Raw genomic sequence first — 17461 nt, forward strand, 5'->3', positions numbered from 1 at the left:
CTGCCCCCGAGCCCCGCCCCCTTTCCACCCCAGCGCATTGTGGGAAGCAGACTCGTGCCCAAGAGAGTGGGGAACACAGCCTTTATTGAGCAACAGCAGGAGGGGGCGGAGGAAGAGGCGGCCCCGCCCCTCCACTGGCCCAAGGGGGCAGGGTCAGAGGTGGCCCCGCCTCCAGCGCCCATGAGGGCGGGGTCTGAGATGGCTCCGCCCCCTGCTGGCCCAAGGGGGTGGGATCAGGAGTGGCTTCGCCTCCAGTGCCCATGAAGGTGGGGCCTGAGATGGCTCCGCCCCCCACTGGCCCAAAGGGGTGAGATCAGAAGTGGCTCCGCCTCCAGCTTCGTGGGGGTCAGGGGTCACAGGAGGGCGCCCACCTCGTGGTACAGTGTCACCGCCCCCTTAGCCGAGGGGCAGAGCTCGGCCCACGGCCCCCCAGGGCCCAACAGCTCCTGTGGGGGGGCAGGGGTCAGTGTGGGGAGCCCGGACGCGTGGGTCCCGTGCCCCCCCACCGCCCCCAGGAACGGCCGCGCGGGGCAGAGCGGGTGGTGCTGGGAGCCGGACGCCTGGGTGCCCTCCTCCCCGCAGGAGCCCAGTGCGCAGCGGTGGGGCAGGCGGGACCGGACACCTGGGTCCCATCCCTGTTCTGGGAGCAGCTGGGGAATGGGACCCGGGGTTTCTCCCCCAGGAGGGGAGTGGGACGGGGGTCCGGGAGCCTCTGCCCCCCCACCTCCGCCTGGACGAACACGACGGCCGTGGACTCGTGGGCCTCGGCGCCCCCGGCCTCGTACCGCTCCCTCGTCTCCTCCGCGGTCAGACTGCACCTGGGGGAGCAGCCACACGGCCCTCAGCACAGCAGGGCCTGGACCCCGCTGGCCCCCAGCTCTGGGAGCGGAGCAGGGCTGGGAGCCCGGACCCCGGGTTCTCTTCCCAAGTCTCCCCCCAACCCGTCTGGGGAGCACGTACAGCGCCCGGCACCCCGCGTCCTTGTCTGGCAGGTCTGGACACAGCCCGGTGCTTCCCAGTCCCAGACTGGGGGGCGTGTACAGCACCGGTGCCCCCTGATCTCGGCCTGGGGGTGGTCTATGCGATGCCTGGTGCATCCCAGTCCCGGCCTGGGGAACATGTACAGTGCCTGGCGCCCCATGAGCCCGGCCTGGAGGGGTCTGCACAGCTCCCTTCACCCCCGTCCCAGCCCAGGGGTCTGCCCAGCGCCTGGCGTCCCCCAGGACGGCTCTGTACCTGACAAAGAAGGCGGCTGTGGCCCGTCCGGCCGTGGTCTCATTTCTCACCAGCCCCAGCAGCCGGGGAGGACTCAGGGTCTCTGGGGGCAGGTTGACCTGTGGGGGACCGGGTGAGGGGATCGGTAAGGGGGCAGATGGGGAGTCCCCCCACCTTGGCCCTCCCCCTCACTGACCTCATCGCGGATCTCCTTGATGACGGAGGCGAAGATCTCCTCAACCACCAGGTCGGGGGGCAGGTCCTCGCACCGGAGAGAGGCGGTGGGGACCCCCCCGGCAACGGCCTGTGCGGGGTACGGGTAGGGTCAGCCTTGTGCCCAGCTCGGGTGGGGCCGGACGCCGGAGGCCTGGCTTCTCTGGCTCGGGCGAGCCGTCACGGCTTTGGAGCAGGGAACCAGCCCTAGGCCGGACACCTGGGCTCGCTGGGACCGGACGGAGGCGCTGAGCCCGGGCGCCCGGGTTCCCTGGCCGGGAGGTGGAGCCGGGGGCTGGTTCCCTCCCGGACGCCTGGGCTCCCGGCACCCACCTGCGGCTCGGGGTGCCCGCCGGGCACATCCAACTTCCCGGGGGCCTCGGCCACGTGGTGGCTGCGGCGCAGCAGCACCAGGCGCCCGTCGGCGGTAGCCAGCAGAGCCCCCACGCCCAGGGGGTCGGCCAGGAAAGCCTGGGGGTCCCCGCGGCCCCGGCCCCGCGCCCGCAGCCGCGGCCCCCGCGCCGCCAGGTTGGTGCCCACGAAGTCGCGGTAGCGCGTCAGGCCGAGGCGCAGCCGCAGCGGGGGGGTCCCCCCGGGGCCCAGCCCGGCCCCCCCCAGCCGGAACTTGGGGGCGTCGAAGAGCCGGGGCCGCCCCTCCCGCGCGGCCGCCCACAGCGCCGCCAGCACGGCCCCCTCGCCCGGCAGCGCGCGGCGCCCGTAGGCCCCCGACACCTCCGCCTGCACCTGCCCCCGGGCCAGGCCCCCCGCGGGGCAGCGCACCAGGATGGAGACCTCGGGGTCCATGGGGCAGCCGGGGGTGTCGGGGCGGGGGTCTCGGGGCCGGCTCCTGGCCCCCTATGGGCGGGGGGGGGGGGAAGGAGCCCGGAGCGCACGGGCAGCCCGGGCTCCCGGGTCTCCTCCCCCTCCGACCGGGACGCCTGGGCTCCCTGCCCCGCCGCCAGCTCCTCCCCCAGCCCTGGCCCCACCCCCTGCGGACTACAACTCCCAGCATCCCTCGCAGCGGCCCCTCCCTGCTGGCCCCTGCCCGGCTGGGGGACCCGGGAGCGCGGGTGCATGGAGCCGGCGGCGGCGGCCCCTGGGGGCGGCGGCGGCAGCGGCAGGAGGCCGGGGGGGCGGCGGCCGCGGCGCCAGGACCAGGTCAGAGCCCCGCGAGCCGGGCTGTTTGCCCCCGTGCGGGAGCCGCGGGCCGGGCGGGCGGGCGGACGCCTGGGCCAGGGGGCAAGTGGGACGCGGGGCCGGGCCGGGCGGGCCCCCCGTGGGGACAGCGCGCAGCAGCCGGGCCCAGGCTCCTTGCAGCGGATCCGGGGGAGGAGAGGACGGTTGTCCCGCCCGGGACGGGCTTGACCCGGAGCCCCGGGCCTTGCTGGCGGCGGCGGGCGCGGACGCCCAGTGTCGTGCTCGGGCGGCGCGGGGGGCCGGGGCAAGGGCCCCACCGCCAGCTCCGGAGGGCTGGGGACACGGGGTGGCGGAGACCGCCCCCGCGCAGGACCTGACCGGTGCAGGCGAGGGCAGCGGCCCGGGCAGCCTTGACCTCCCGACCTGGCCGGCGCCGCCACACGCGTGGCGGGCAGCTCCGTGCGCCGGCCCGCGGAGCCGGGTCTGCCTGCCCCTGCCTGGCATGGCCTCCCACGTGGGTGCCGCGAGCCAGGACCGGGGCGACGCGCAGGGGGTGCGTGCGCACCCCGGCAGCGCTTGCCGGTGCTCCGCGATCCGCGCTGGCCGCTGCCAATGCTGCCCGTGGCGGGCGCGGGCAGTCGCTGACCCTTGGTGGGCGCTTGCCACGGCGCCCTCCCCTGCTGACAGTGCCGGTGGCATCTGCGGGAGCTCCCCCGCCTACCGCTGCCGCCCCCCAGCCGCCGGGGGCAACGCGCCCTTCATGGCCAGGACCTTCCCCTGGCGCACCCAGGGCCCCTCTGTCGCCAGCACCCCCAGCTCTGCCCCCCGGAGCCGGAGGGAACCCAGGCGACTGGCCCGTCTCTTCCCGCAGGACCCCGACACCCGCCTGTCCCGGACGCTGTCCTACGCGCTGCGGCACGGCGCGGTCGAGCTGGGGCTGCACATGGGGGCAGGTAGGTGGGACACGTGGGCGTGGCTACACTGACCCCGCTCCCCTGGGCAAATAGAGGGTGTGGTCCCCTATGGCCCCGCCTCCTCTGCCTTTGGGGCGTGGCCACGCCTGGCTCCTCCTTCCACCCACTGCGGGGGAGGGGACAGCACAGGGCTGCCCCCTGTTGGGGGGTGGGGAGTGGAGAGGGCGCAGCCCCAGACGCCTGGGTACTTGCCCTCTGACCCCGCCATGGGGCTGCGGGATGCCTGGGTTCCCGGGCTGTGCCCCCCATCCTGCCTGGCTGCCTGCCTTCCCCACTCTGATCCCCCGACCCCGCTGCCTGGGTCCCGCTGTGCCCGCAGACGGGTTCGTGGCGCTGCAGGAGCTGCTGGCGCTGCCCAGCCTCGCGGGTGTGTCGGAGGGCGACGTGCGGCGTGTGGTGGAGACCAATGAGAAGCAGAGATTTGCCCTACGCCCCGCCCCCTCTGGGGGGCTGCAGATTCGGGCCAATCAGGGACACTCCCTAGAGGTAGGGGGTGGGGCCTGGCTGAGAAGGCATGGCCTAGCCAGGGGCAGGGCTGGGTGTGGGGGTGGAGCCTGCTCTGGAAAGAGGCAGTTTGGGGGTGGGGCCCATATGGGGCAGGGTCTGTCCAGGGCTGGGGGAGGGACACAGGGGTGGGGCCTAGCTGGGCATGGGCGGGGCTGGGATTTGCCTGGGGGCAGAGCCTAAGGAAGTGGGCAGGGCCCTGGGGGTGGGGGTGGGGCTTAGGGCTTCCCCTGCCCCCTCAGGTGCCGGAGCTGGAGCTGACGCCCCTGGAGACGCCAGAGTCGCTGCCCCCCACCCTGGCCCATGGCACCCGGCGCCGGCTCTGGGACTCCATCCGCCGCGGGGGCCTGTCCCGGCGCGGCCGCACCCACATCCACCTGGCGCCCGGCCTGCCCGGGGACGCCGGGGTCCTCAGCGGTGAGCGCCGGCTGCCCCCCCTGCAGCTGGGGACAACCCAGGCATCTGGGGAGGTGGGGGACCAGCCCCGTCCCAGAGTCAGGGAGGATCAGGCCCTCGAGCTGGGGGACAACCCAGGAGTCCGGGGGGCGGGGAGGGGACCAGGCCTCTCCTCGAGCCAGGAGAGCGCCCAGCAGGCGGGGAGGATCAGGCCCCTCCAAGAGGTGGGAGAGAACCCAGGCGTCCAGGCTCCGGCACCTCACCGGAGCCCTTGGTCCCTGCAGGGATGCGGCCGGACTCGGAGGTGGCCGTCGTCATCGATGGGCCGCAGGCGCTGGCAGGTGCGTGCAGCCGGGGGGACTCGGGCGTCCGGGCCCCTTGCCCCCACCATCTAATCCCCCAGCCTCCCTCAGAGAACCCAGGCATCCGGGTGACCCTCTGTCCCCCACCTTGCCCCCGCAGATGGGATCCGGTTCTTCCGCGCGGCCAACGGGGTGGTCCTGACGCCCGGCGATGCCCACGGGGTCCTGCCCCCCCGCTACATTCTGTGTGCCCTGCAGCTGCGGCCCAGCCGTGAGTGAACCCAGGCATCTGGGCCCCCAGCCCCTGCTTGCAGCCCCCAGCCCCCCGAAGACAGCCCAGGAGTCTGGGCCGAGCCAGGCTCACACACTGGGGGTTGTTCTTAGCATGCTTTATTGTGGGGAGGGAGTAGCGAGTCAGTGTCCTTTAGCAGGGAGTCCGGATGCCCGTGGTCCCTGGGAAAAGAGCCAGGAACTGGGGGGATCATGGGGCAAGCTTTTTGGGGGGGCGCCTGCACTGCCAAGCCCCCCTCCAACCCTCCCTCCATCTCTTTCAGGCTGTCTCCTGCCCTTGGACTGACTGCGTTGCCCCCCCAGGGCCTCAGGATGGGGGGGCAATTACTGGACTGATTAACACCTCCTTAACCAGCCCCAGGTCTCAGCTTCTCCTTGATCTCCCTGGAGGGTCTGAGGGGGCAGGTCCAGGGAGCTGGTGGGGGTCCTGGGCCAGGTCTGGGGGGGGCCCTTGATGTTAGGGGCTGATGGGGGAGTATCTAAGAGGGCTTCAGGGGCTTGTGGGAGGGTCTGTGATACCAGGGGGGCATTGGGGGGTGAGGGTGACTCTGGGGGTCCTAGGCCAGGGCTGAAGGGGTTCCTGAGGTTGTGAGAGCTGTGGAGGGATCCTTGAGTTGGAGGGTGATGGGGGTAGGGGGCCTTGGCAGATCTTGGGGGCAGGGCTATAGGTCAGGTCAAGGGGCCGGGGGTCACAGGGGGGTCCTAGGTGAGCAGGTCAGGGGGGAATCAGGGGACTGTGGGGGGTCACGAGGTCAAAGGGTAAGTCGGGGGGGATTTTCAGGGGTCAAAGGGCAGGGTGGGGGGTCAGAGGGCCTCGTGGCCACCCGTAAGCTTGTGGAAGAGCTGCTCATCAGGGACGGGGCCGGGGCCAGGGCCAGGGCGGGCACGGGTGGACAGGAAAATGTAGCCGCCCAGGAATTCATGCAGCACCTTGCACCCGGCTGAGACCACCGCGAACGCCACGTTGATGTGCTCGTCAAACTCGATGGCCACCTGGAAGGAGGGGTGGAAGTGAAGACCCCGGTGTCTGGGCTCCCGGTCCCTCTGCTCCCACGCTGCAGGTCCCACTCCTCGCCCAGGGGTCCAGGCTCCCCAGCCCTGGCTGTCTACTCAAATGGCTTCCCCAGGGCTGGGAAACAACCCAGGCATCCGGGCTCTCACAGTCCACCCCTGCACGTCCTCCCCCTTCCCCCGCCATGCCCTCACCTCCCAGGGCCTAAAATAGCCATTTCCCTTATAAACCAGCCCAACTGGGAGAGACCCCAAACATGCAGCTCCCAGCCACCCCCACTCTCCCCCAGGGAACCCCAGTATCCCACGCACCTGCCGGCTGTCCCAGTTGACGTTCCACTGGCGCATGGAGCTGAAGCGCCAGGTCTTCACCACGTCGCCCACAGCTAGGTCGATGCGCAACAAGCGCCCAGGGGCAATGCCCAGCACCTCGTCCCGCCGGCTGCCTTTGAACCTGTGTGGGTGGGGGGAATGCCTGGTTCCCTCCAGATCTGGGATGGGAGGGGGCTGGGAGCCCGGACGCCTGGGGTCTCAGGGAGGAAAGGAGGGATGGGGGGCGGGGGGGGTAGTGGGGTTCTAGGAGCTTGGGCACTTGGGTTCCCTCCAGCTCTGGGCATGGAGATGGGGCTGCAGGATTGGGCAGTGGGGGTGGAGGTCTAGATGCTTGGGTTTCTCTGGCTCAAGGGGCAGGGGAGCTAGCAGCCTGGACACCTGGGTTCTCCCTGGCTCTGGGAGGGGACTGGAGTGAGTGGGGTGGGTCTGGGAACCCAGACCTAGGTCCTTTCTGCCTCTGGGAAGGGAGGGAATGGGGGTGGGGAGTCCCAGATGCCTGGGTCCGTCCTGCTTACCTGACCACAAAGTAGGTGATGCCAAAGTCGGGCAGCGCCTGCCATGCCTTCAGGAAGCGCATCTTGGCTTCGGTCAGCGAGAGTTGGGCCACGTTCTGGTAGGCCTCCAGCACACGTGGGGTTAACTGTGGGGGGGCGGTGCCATCAGCCTCCCAAGCTAAGCAGGGTCCTGGGTGGTCCCAGTGTGGATGGAAGACCACCCAGGAACTGGGCTCAGGGGGAGGGGCCCTTTGCTGTTACCCCCATAGGGTGCTGGGGCCTTGTGACCCTAATTTAGCCTTGGGTTATTCCAGGTTATCCCTAATTTACACAGATTATCCCCTATTTGTCCCCTCTGCCCCAGGGTTACTCCACCCAGCAGTCCCTGCTATCCTGGGTGCCACCTATAGCTTCCCCATCTGTCTCCACTGTCCCAGGAAAACCCCATGTATGTATCTCCCCTATCCCAGGATAACCCCCCATGTGTCTTTGTTGGCCTGGGATAACCCCCCAGTTTGTCCCATCTATCCCAAAATAACTTTCCATGTGCCCTCACTATCCATGTAAATCTTTGTCAGTCCCCACTCTCCCACGATATACCCCCATCTATCCCCACTATTCTAGGATAACACCATATATGTCCCCATTATCCCAGGATAACCTTTCTGTCTGTCCCTACTATCCCAGGGTAACCTCCCCCATATATCCCAGGATAACACCTGTATATATCCCAGCTACCCTGGGATAACCCCCACCTGTCCCCAGTACCCCAGGCTAACCCACTGCCCTCCCCCCCTCCAATTTACCTGCTTGGGCTTGAACCTCTTCTGGTAGCGTGGGGGGAAGAGCCAGGTGGGCCCTGCTCCATCGGGGGCAGGGCTGGGGCTGGGGGTGGGGCCAGAGGTGGAGCCAGCACGCTGCTGCTGCAGGAAGGTCAGGATGTTCTGGACTTCGGCCCTGTAGGTGCTGTCGGCCATGGTGCGGCCCCGGGCAGCCAGACGGCAGGCGCCCATCCAGCGGGCGTATTGCTTCTCCTGAGGGACGGGGCAACAGCTGGGGGTGCGGCATCACCCAGAGGGGCGGATCTCCTCTCCTCCCATTCCCGTTTATCCCCGCTATCCCAGGCTAGCCAGTCGGTCCATATTATCCAAGGATGAATGGTTTCCTGTCTGTCGCTACTATCCTGGGATAATCCAGTTCTCATCATGATACCACTATCCCAGGACAACCGCTGGCTGCCTTTATCATCTCAGGATAACCCACTGCCTGTCTGTCCCTTCTATCCTGGGATGATGTCCCTTCCCCGCTTCATCTATCCCCACCTTCCTGGATAATCTGCTTCTCATCTGTTTCCACTGGCCTGGAATGATTTACTTCTCATATGTCCCCACTCTCCCAGGATTACCACTGCTGTCTTCATTAACCTGGGATGTAACCCACTTCTTGTCTGTTCCCACCATTCTGGGATAACCGCAGACTGGCCTTATTATCCTGGGATACATTTCAACTCTCACCACTATCCCGGGATAACTACTGTCTGGCTCCATTATCTCAGAATAAATTACTTCCCATCTGTCCCTACTAATCTAAAATAACATATTTGCCATCTGCCCCCACTATCTGGACCTATTGTCCCAGGATAAATTGCCTTCCATCTGTCCCCAGTATCCCAAGATAAATCACTTTCTGTCTGCCCCCACTATCCTGGGATAACTGGGATCTGACCTTATTATCCTGAAATAACCCACTGCCTGTCTATTCCCAGTATCCTGAAATAATTCCCTTCCCCGCTGTTGATCCCCACTATCCCAGATTAGCACAGCCTTCTGTTCCTTCTCTCCTGAGATAAATGCCCCCCTGGCTGTTCCTGTTGTCCCAAGATAACCCCCCGTCTGCCCCTACCCCTTGGGGTGTCTCCAGCCCCATCTGTGCTATCTTATGGAATAACCTCCCCCTGTTTGTCCCAGTATCCCAGGATAAGTTTTCTACATCTGGCTCTGCCCCACCTGTCTCTGTTATCCAAGGCCAACCTCGTCCTGTTCCCATTATCTCGGGATACATCCTCTACATATAGCTTGGCCCACATTTGCCTCTGCTATTCCAGGTTAACTCCATCTCCCATCTACCTCTGCCCCCACCTCTATCTATTCCCACTATCCCAAAATAAGTCTCCTATATCTGGCTCTGCCCACATATGACTCCATTATCCCCAAATAGGTGCAGAATAAGTTATCTCTTCCCCCATCTGTCCCCACTTCTCCAGGATAAGTCTCCTATATTTGTCCCCACCCCCATCTGCCTCCACCATCTTGGGATAGCCTCCCCCAAGTCTGTCCCCAATATCCTGGGATAAGTCCGTTACATATGGATCCACCCACATCTGCCTCTGCTGTCCTGGGATAACCTCCCATCTGTCCTCACTGTCTTGGGGTAACTCGCTCACACTTGGCCCTGCCCCCTCACTCACATCCTCGCAGCGCAGATGCACTTCGCTCATGCCCTCGCGCGACGGCACCAGCAGTTTGATGCAGAACTTGCCCCCCGATAGGTTGACATCTGGGACGACCTCACAGCCTGGGGGCGGGGCCAGAGGGGGCAAGGTTAGCTGGGGGTGGGGCTTAACAGGTAGGTCCAGAATGGGGCAGAGCCAGCTGGGGTAGGGCTAATGGTGAAGGCGTGGTTAGCCAGGGGCGGAGCCATCAGTAGGTGGGGCTAGCTCAGGGTCAGACCAGAAGGGGTGGGGCTAGAGAGGAAGCTGGCAAGGACCTTGGGGTGGGGCGGGGCTTGCAGAGGGGCCCGATCCTGGGGTCACGAGCGCTGGACCTGGATGCCTCGGTCCTCACCCTTGAGGTTGAGCTGCTGCACCGGCTCCCCCAGCGCCTCCTCCGGGCTGCGGTAGCACGAGAGCGACGTCTCCTTGAACACGACCCAGTGCGGCTTGAAGCCCTTCAGGGTCAGCTTTCGCGGCCTGGGGGGGTGCAGAGGGTGGGACGCAGGCGACCAGGCCCTGGCCCCCCCGCTCTGCCCTCCACAGCCCCTCCCCTGCCAGAGACGGGCTCACCCCTGCCCGGGCTCACCTGAACACCCGCAGAGTTTCCCTCAGCTCAGGGATGGCCGTCAGGTTTTCCTGGGGGAGCCAAGAGTCACCCCGAGTATCGCTGCCCCCCGCCAGCCCGGCCGGTACCCCTCCTTCCCAACCCGCAGCCCCCAGCCCGGCCAGTGCCCCTCCCTCCCGGCCCGCAGCCCCTCACCAGCATGTCAGTGGGGGCCGTGCCCCCCTCCAGCTTGACCTCCAGGCTGCTGAGGGCTGAGTCCAGGTCGTCGAGGGTGGGGGCATCCCCGGAGGGGTCCGTGGGGTCCGTGCTCAATGACAGCTTCTCAATGTGGTACTGGGGGGAGGGGAGCAGGGATGGGCTCTTCCACCCAGCCCCCCCACTGCTCCATGGTGGGTCCCTGGGGGGGCAGGGGCTTGGGGGGCTCAGGTTGGGGATCCTGGGGCGAGAGTCAAGGGGTCTCTGGGGATACCTGGGTAGAGGGGAGCAGGAGGCTGGGGGGGCGGGGGGCTCTGGCTGGGTTAGGGGAGGAGATCTAAGGTTGGGGGGGACCCAGGCTGGGTTGGTGCTCTGGGTGGGGTTCCTGCATGGGAGGCAGAGGACCTGGGGGGTGTGGGGGTTTCTCGGGGGGGGGGGGGGGTCCCTGGAGGTCACCACGGGGGAAGGTCTGGGATCTCAAAGGGTTTCTGGGACTGGGGGGAGGTGATTGGTGCCCTGGTGGGAGACCTGGGGTTCCTGTGGGGGAGGGGCTGTGGGGGTGGGGAGGTCTGTGGGCCCCTGAAGAGTGGGGTGAAATTTGGGGGCCTGGGTGAGCTCCTGGGGTCTCTGGGGGGCTCTAGGCAGTCTGGGGGGGGTGTCCAGGAGTCTCCGGTGGCCCTGGGAGATTGGGGGGGCCCCGCCAGGCGGGGGGAGCTGGAGGGTCTCCACGGGGGGTCCCAGTACCTGGAGGGCGGCAAACAGCACGGTCTCCTCCTCGGTGCAGTCGGTCTCCTCCAGCAGCAGGGCCCAGCGCGCCTGCTCGTACAGCTGCGTCATCCGCACCGTGTCATACTGGGGGGACACTGGGGTTACCAGGGGGGTCACCAGAGGGACATGGAAATCACTGGGGGATGGGGGTCATTGCGTAATGAGGTTTGCCATGGAGTCACCAAGGCATCATTGAAGTCACTGGGGGTGATGGGGTCCCCAAGGGATCTTTCAAGCCATGAGGGGGCCATTGGGGTCCCAGGGGTCACCAGGGGCTCATTAGAATTATAGGGCACCACCAGGGGAAGAGGTGGGCAGGGCCAGACCCAGGGGGTGGGGCTAGAGGGAGGCAGGGGGCAGGGCCAAAGTGCACCTGGGGGTCCAGGTCGAAGAAGGTGTAGTACTTGAACCGGAGCCAGAGCTCGTCATCCTTCTGCACGTCCTGGGTCATCAGCGACAGTGATGAGTCCAGCCACCTGGGGGGGAGTGCGGTGACCCTCACTCCTGCCCCACAGCCCCTGCCCCCCAGACCTGCCGGTGCCCCTCACTCCTGACCCGCAGGCCCCACCTGCTGTTGATCTGGCCCTTCTCCACCAGGCTGCCGGGGCGCGGGGACTTCATCACGGTCTCGGGGCTGGGCCCAGCCTGACTGAGCGAGAGCATCCGGTAACAGGCCGTGGCCTCAGGGCTGTCAGAGAAGTGGGGCGGCATCCCCCGGAACTGCTGCTGCTCCGCACCTGGGGGGAGACACAGGGGGGCTCGCACAAGCACAGCAGGCCCTAGCACAAGGGCACCAGGAGCATCTCCTTTGCATGGGCTCTGGTATGAGGGTTTGTTGGCGGGAGAGCTTGTATGGAGACTCGCTGGGGCACTCGTGCAAAAGCCTGTACGAAGGGTCCAACATGTGTGCAGTGGCACAAGAGGTTGCATGTATGCAAGTGAACCTCGCATGTGAGATCTCACATGAGCTGGCACAGAGATACATGAGCACCCCTGCACTTGTGCAAGAGTCCAGGGAATTGAGCAAACCAATGGGTATTTGTGCAAAAGGTTGCACAGATACTAGTGAACACCTTGTGCAATGATGTGAGAGCTTGCACAGAGACCCATGAGCATAGCCATGCAAGTGAGCGAGCACATGTAGCTGTGCAAGAAGTTGCATGGATACTAGTGAAGCCCTCATGCCAGAGCCTGTGTGAAGGAGTGTGTCTTGGTGTGACAATTAGCATAGAGACTCACAAGTGCCTATGCCCTTGTGAACAAATGAACACATGGGTATTCATGCAAGAAGTTGCACAGATGCTAGTGAACACCTTGTACAAATCCTACACAAATGAAAGTATACTGGTGTGAGAGTTTGCCCAGAGACTCTTATGTGCCTGTGTAGTCGTGTGACAGCCCATGTGAAGAAATCTGTACTTGTGCAAGAAGGCGCATGGGTACGTGTGAATTCCTAGAGAACTTGTGTGAACAAGTCTATAAACATGCATCTGTGACACTCTGCACAAACACTAGTGAACACCTTGTGCAAGAGCCTGTGTGAACAAGCATATGTTGGTGTGAGATCTTGCAAGGAGACTCACAAGTGCATTTGTGCGAGAGCCTATGCAAATGAGCAAACCCATGTATATGTGTGCAAAAGGTTGTACAGATGATGGTGAACACCTTGTGCGAGAACCTGTGTGAATGATGGTGTACTGATGTGAGAGCTTGTACAGATACTTGCAAGTGCCCATGTGCTTGTGCAAGTGCCTGCGAAAACAAATGTGCATTTGTGAGAGGTTCCATGAATGTTACTGAACACCTTGTGCAACAGCCGGTGTGAACAAATGCATATTGGCATAAGAGCCTGCACAGAGACTTGTGAATACCCATACGTGTGAATGAGCAACAAGTTTGTATCCATGCAAGAGGTTGCAGATACTAGTGAATTCCTTGTGTGAGAGTCTGTGAAAACAAGCAAATGTGTATCCATGAAGGTTGCATGGGTGAAAGTGAACACTTCAAGTGAGAGCCCATGTGAATGAACAAACAAATGTGCATTCATGCAAGAGGTTGTCCAGGTTCTAGTGAACACCTCATGCAAAAACCTGTGTGAAGAACGTGTATTGCTGCGAGAGTTTGCACACGACTTTCAAGCACCCATGCACTTGTGTGACAGCATGTGCCAATAAATGGGTATTTGTGTGATAAGTTGCATGGACCCTAGTGCATTCCCTGTGTGAGAGCCTGTGCAAATTGGTGAACCAGGTCTTTGTGCGCGTGGTTGCACAGATGCATTTGTGCACTTATTTGTGCAGCCTCTCATACAAGGAATTCATGGATATTCGTGGAACTTCTTGCACAAATGCACCATTTGCTCATTTGCACAGGTTCTCATGCAAGGAATTCACTAGTATCTGTGCAGTCTCTTGCATGACTACACGTTTGCTTATTCGCACAGGCTCTCACAGGAGTGTGCAGGCATTCGCCACTATCTGTGCAAACTCTCACGCAGGTTCTCATGAGGTGGTCACTAGAACCTGGGCACCTCTTGCACAAGTGCACACAGGGTGCTCACATGACTGCCCCTGCCTCTTGCATGAGGGTGCTCACGCTCACGCCTCTGGCCCCCACCCCCGGCACTTACTATTGGGCAGCACGATCCCAGTGAGGTCGAAGTCATCCTCGGCCCCCAGCGCTGCCTCCTTGCGCTTCTTCTTCTCCTTCCCCTCGGGTGGGCGCAGCAGAGACAGCTCCTCGGGGTGACGGATTGCTGGGGGCAAAGGGGGGTCACCCAAGGCAGCCCCCCGCCCATTGGTGCTCCTCACTCCTGACCTGCAGTCCCCTGCTCCCCCAGCCCTACTGGTGCCCCTCATTCCCAACCTGCAGCCCCCACCCATTGGCACCCCTCACTCCCAACCTGAAGCCCCCACCCATCAGTGCCCGTCATTCCCAACCCGCAGCCCCCACCCATTGGTGCCTCTCGTTCCTGACCTGCAGCCCCCTGCCATCAGTGCCCCTCACTCCCAAGCCTCAGTCCCCTATATAGCGGCACCCCCCACAATCAACGCCCTTCACCCCTGGCCCGCAGCCCGTCTCACCCAAGAGGCGGCAGATGTCGGCCACGGTGCGGAAGATGGTGTCGCTGAAGGAGGCCTGGACCCGCACGCGGCGCCGGTTGGGCAGGCGCAGTCGCAGCGGCTTGTGCTGGGGTGTGTAGCGGAGCTGGGCGTCCGCACCCAAGCCATACTTGTCCAGGGCCCAGCCTGTGCGCAGCAGCCACTGGTGCTTCTGCTCCCACCACAGCGCGTGGTCTGACCAGTCCCGCTGCACCCCTGCAGGGACCAGCCATCAGGGGCAGCTGAGGCTGGGGTGCAGCCAGCGGCCAAGCGGAACAGGCTGCAGCTAGCTCTGGGGTGGGCACAGTCTGCGGCCAGCTCTGGGGAGGAGCAGGCCCAGGCAGAACAGACTGCACCTGGCTCTTGAAGTGGGCACAGGGCACGGAGAACTTGCGGCTGGTTCTGGGGGGCACCAGGGCCACGGAGAACAGAGGCAGCAGCTGGCTCTGGGGCTGGCAGCCCAGATGGCTGGGTTCCCTCCCAGCCCCTCAGCCACTTCCTCCCAGGCTCCAAGCCCCCCTGCTCTAACCACTGCCCCCCCCAGCCCTGGGGTATTTATAGCCCTTATCACCCTGGGGGGGGGGGGGGGGGTATCTCCCATCCACAGCTCCTCTCTTCTCTCCCTTCCCCAGGAAACTCCAGCCCCCCCCTGCCCTGGGCTGGGTTGATAAGGGGCCACTTCCGGCAGGACCAGTCCCCACAGCCCCATCCCCTCCCAGGGGAGGGGCCAAAACATGGCCACTCCCCTCCAATTGGGGACAGGGGTGGGGCAGGTCTGGAGCCCCCTGAGTCAGAGTCAGGGCTCCCTGAGTCACTGGGGTCACGTGGGCACCAGACGCCTGGGTTCGCTCCAGCTCTGGGGGGGGCTGGGGGCGAAAGCAGGGTGCCCGGGTGCTTGGGCTCTTGCCTGCTCAGCGTCTGCGAGTTAGAGCAGGGCTCCTGGGGCCCGGACGTCTGCCTCAGCTCCTAGGGGGACCTAAAGGTCATCGATTTTTTCGGCCGAAAAAAAAAAAAAAAAAAAAAAAAATCGCTCACCGATTTTTTCGGCCACCCGCAGCATGAGCCCCCCGATGTGCAGGTCGCCAGTGACGCGCAGTGTGACATTGGCGGCCTCAGCCCCGTCCTTGGTCTCGGCCCCATCCACTGTCACGCGCAGCTCCCACGATGCGTCAATGGCATCACCCGTCGCCGTCTTCAGCCCCGCCATGATGCCTGCAGCCACACCCGGACACCTGAGTTCCTTCTGCCTGGACGCCGGGGTCCCCTGGGTCCCACCTGCCCCGGACACTTGGGTCCCATCAGCCCCGGATGCCTGGGTCCAGCTTCACTGGATGCCACATCCCCTGGACACCTGGGTCCTGTCAACCCCAGCCCAGACACCTGGTGCCCCTCAGCCCCAGGCCCAGATGCCTGGGTCCCATCAGCCTGGACACCTGTGTCCCAAGCCTGCCCTGGATACTGTGGGGAGCAGAGAAGGGAACAGCTGGGAGCCCGGACACCTGGGTTCCTCCCACTAGAGCAGGGGCGCCTGGGCTGGATGCCTGGGTTCTCCCCTAGGTGTGGAGGGTGGAGCATCGTGGGATGCAGGAATGGCTGGACCACGGCTCCAGGTCCAGGCTGGGAAAGAAGCCCTGGCCTGGCAGGACCAGCAGGGACTGGGAGCACTGGGATGAGGGAGGAAACCCAGGGCTGGAGGCCTGGCAGTCGGGATGCCTGGGTTCCCACCACCCCTCTATCCCAGGCCTGCTCCCCTCCTACCTCCCAGCCCAGAACCCGGTGTCCGGGCTCCCAACCCCTCAGCCCCCCCAACCTGCCAGAGCTGCAGAGCACCCAGGCGCCTGTTGTCCTCCTGCTCTGATGACAGCCATCACTTCCCTCCTGCTGCAGGGATCGAACCCAGGTGTCTGGGGCCCCCTGGACCCGCCGCTCCTCAGTGCCCACGCACCACCCTCCTTAGGGCTGTAGGCCCCCAGGGACCCCTCCAGGCCTCCCCTCATTGCAGAGCCCCCCTCACCTTGCCGGGTGCAGCCGTCTCCCCGGTCAGTGCCAGGGGTCTGGTCGCTGCCTTGGTTTCCCCGTGGCTGCAGCGGGCGTCCGGGTGCAGCGCTATCAGGCAGGGTGTGGCCCCTCCCCCACCCTCATCAGTCACTTCCTCCCAGGCCCCGGGGGAAAGGAAGTGGGGGCCTGGGGCCAGCACCTGCCAGGAACCCGCCTGCGGCCTGCCACACTCGGTGCATTTGCACAGCACCTGGCACGGCCCCATGGGGTCTGGACAGAGCCTGGCGGGGCCCAGTGACATCTAGGGGGGCTGTGCAGCACCCAGCATCCCCTCCACTCTTCCTGGGGGCTCTGGGCACCGACCTGGCACCCCCGCCACCCTGATCCTGGCCTGGGGGGGCAGTGCAGCACCTGGCGCTCCTGATCTGGGCCTACAGGGTCTGTACAGCACCCAGCAGCCCCCAGTCTCAGCGCGGGGTCTGCGCAGCCCCTGACACGATTGGATTGCTGCAGACAATCCCCGGGTTTGGGACAGGAAGTGAAACTAGGATTGCTTCCCCTCCCAGCACAAGGAAGGAAGGGGCTGTTTTGGGGCAAAAGGGGAGCTCAAACTGCTACAGGGTGGGGCAATAACCCAGGCCAATTGCCCTTCCTCCCCTACAAGCAGCCCTCCCTGTTTAGTTTGGACCCTAGGCCCCAGCAGGCAATGGGGAGCAGCTGGGAGGGGAGGCCTGAGCTTCCTCTGTCCCCAGGGGGAACCCAGGCATCCAGCTTCCTCCAAACCCTTCCGCTGCGGCCCTCGCATTCGCTTAAGGCCAGAAACGCAGGCGTCCTTCATCTCCCAACCCCCCCAGCCCCTTCACTGGGTATACTGGCTCCTGCCCCCTTGGGGTGCAGGGTGGGCCCCCTCCCCCAGCCCTGCTTAGCCAGTGCCAGCCTATACTGGGAAGGGGCTGGGCTGGGCCTCACTGCTGCTGGGAAGCTGTGGGAGTGGGGGGGCTGGGCCTGGGTGCTGTGTCATGGTCCTTTCCGGTCCATGCTGGCGCTAGGTATTTTTAGCTGAGGGTGGGGGTGGGAGGAAAGGGGGCTTGAGCACAATGTCACTTCCTCTTTCAGGTCAGACAGAGCCGGGGGGTGACCCCCACCTGGGGTCCCCCCCGTGATGGGGCAGGGGGCACAGGGGAGGGCTAGCACACAGGCTCCACCCCAGGGTGGGGCATGTCATGGACCCACCCCCAGCTGGCACGATGTCACTTCCTATCCCTGCTTGCTAGGCAGGGCCAGGGGCTTACACACACAAGGGGGTTTCAGGGTATGTGGGGGAGGGCTAGCCCCCCAGTGAGGCAGGAGTGGGGGTGAGGCAGGTCCACAGGCTCCACCCCCAGGGAGGGGCTTAGGTGGTAGACACCCCCCAGCATGATGTCATTTCCTCTGTCTGGTTAGAGTCAGGGGGTTGCCCCACAGCCCGCCCTG

The 17461-nt window shown here is 64.9% G+C and overlaps 3 protein-coding genes across 5 annotated transcripts; 1 reads left to right on the forward strand and 2 right to left on the reverse strand.

The window, feature by feature from the left end:
* Window positions 1-67: 67 nt before the first annotated feature.
* On the reverse strand, window positions 68-2232 carry NUDT22 (nudix hydrolase 22). Its single transcript, XM_014593714.3, has 5 exons — window positions 1762-2232; window positions 1412-1519; window positions 1237-1334; window positions 725-818; window positions 68-446 (listed from the first exon to the last, which is right to left on the reverse strand). The coding sequence occupies exons 1-5, from the start codon at window positions 2230-2232 to the stop codon at window positions 354-356; spliced, it is 864 nt and encodes a 287-aa protein (XP_014449200.2). The 3' UTR covers window positions 68-353.
* TRPT1 (tRNA phosphotransferase 1) lies at window positions 2213-5388 on the forward strand. Of its 2 annotated transcripts, XM_059718533.1 has the most exons (7): window positions 2502-2586; window positions 3437-3518; window positions 3859-4025; window positions 4286-4460; window positions 4724-4780; window positions 4902-5012; window positions 5296-5388. In XM_059718533.1, the coding sequence occupies exons 1-7, from the start codon at window positions 2503-2505 to the stop codon at window positions 5316-5318; spliced, it is 699 nt and encodes a 232-aa protein (XP_059574516.1). In that variant the 5' UTR covers window position 2502; the 3' UTR covers window positions 5319-5388. The 2 variants fall into 2 exon arrangements, with proteins under 2 accessions (XP_059574515.1, XP_059574516.1); XM_059718532.1 differs by lacking the exon at window positions 3859-4025 and having other exon boundaries at window positions 2213-2586.
* On the reverse strand, window positions 5116-17419 carry FERMT3 (FERM domain containing kindlin 3). Of its 2 annotated transcripts, XM_059718457.1 has the most exons (15): window positions 16005-17419; window positions 15026-15202; window positions 13973-14206; window positions 13519-13644; window positions 11458-11626; window positions 11263-11365; window positions 10866-10973; window positions 10122-10259; window positions 9948-9997; window positions 9714-9838; window positions 9338-9444; window positions 7677-7904; window positions 6892-7016; window positions 6356-6497; window positions 5116-6025 (listed from the first exon to the last, which is right to left on the reverse strand). In XM_059718457.1, exons 2-15 carry the CDS (start codon window positions 15195-15197, stop codon window positions 5837-5839), a joined length of 2016 nt encoding a protein of 671 aa, XP_059574440.1. In that variant the 5' UTR covers window positions 15198-15202; window positions 16005-17419; the 3' UTR covers window positions 5116-5836. The 2 variants fall into 2 exon arrangements, with proteins under 2 accessions (XP_059574440.1, XP_059574441.1); XM_059718458.1 differs by lacking the exon at window positions 16005-17419 and having other exon boundaries at window positions 15026-15972.
* Window positions 17420-17461: the final 42 nt, after the last annotated feature.

Source organism: Alligator mississippiensis, chromosome 15, assembly GCF_030867095.1.
Source record: "Alligator mississippiensis isolate rAllMis1 chromosome 15, rAllMis1, whole genome shotgun sequence".
In the NCBI taxonomy this organism is placed as follows: Eukaryota; Metazoa; Chordata; order Crocodylia; family Alligatoridae; genus Alligator; species Alligator mississippiensis.

What these genes read in the sequence shown, in the direction of transcription:
- TRPT1 (XM_059718532.1), top strand. Translation starts at nt 2,213, where the DNA reads ATGGAGACCTCGGGGTCCATGGGGCAGCCGGGGGTGTCGGGGCGGGGG. An exon ending in GGGGCTGCACATGGGGGCAG is followed by an intron (nt 3,519 to 4,285) that starts GTAGGTGGGACA and finishes CTGCCCCCTCAG; the next exon opens with GTGCCGGAGCTGGAGCTGAC. An exon ending in GGACGCCGGGGTCCTCAGCG is followed by an intron (nt 4,461 to 4,723) that starts GTGAGCGCCGGC and finishes TGGTCCCTGCAG; the next exon opens with GGATGCGGCCGGACTCGGAG.
- NUDT22 (XM_014593714.3), bottom strand. Translation starts at nt 2,232, where the DNA reads ATGGACCCCGAGGTCTCCATCCTGGTGCGCTGCCCCGCGGGGGGCCTG. An exon ending in GCGGGCACCCCGAGCCGCAG is followed by an intron (nt 1,520 to 1,761) that starts GTGGGTGCCGGG and finishes TACCCCGCACAG; the next exon opens with GCCGTTGCCGGGGGGGTCCC. An exon ending in TCGTGTTCGTCCAGGCGGAG is followed by an intron (nt 447 to 724) that starts GTGGGGGGGCAG and finishes GCCCCCCCACAG; the next exon opens with GAGCTGTTGGGCCCTGGGGG.
- FERMT3 (XM_059718457.1), bottom strand. Translation starts at nt 15,197, where the DNA reads ATGGCGGGGCTGAAGACGGCGACGGGTGATGCCATTGACGCATCGTGG. An exon ending in TGGGATCGTGCTGCCCAATA is followed by an intron (nt 11,627 to 13,518) that starts GTAAGTGCCGGG and finishes GTCTCCCCCCAG; the next exon opens with GTGCGGAGCAGCAGCAGTTC. An exon ending in TCAACTGGGACAGCCGGCAG is followed by an intron (nt 6,026 to 6,355) that starts GTGCGTGGGATA and finishes CCCTCCTTCCAG; the next exon opens with GTGGCCATCGAGTTTGACGA.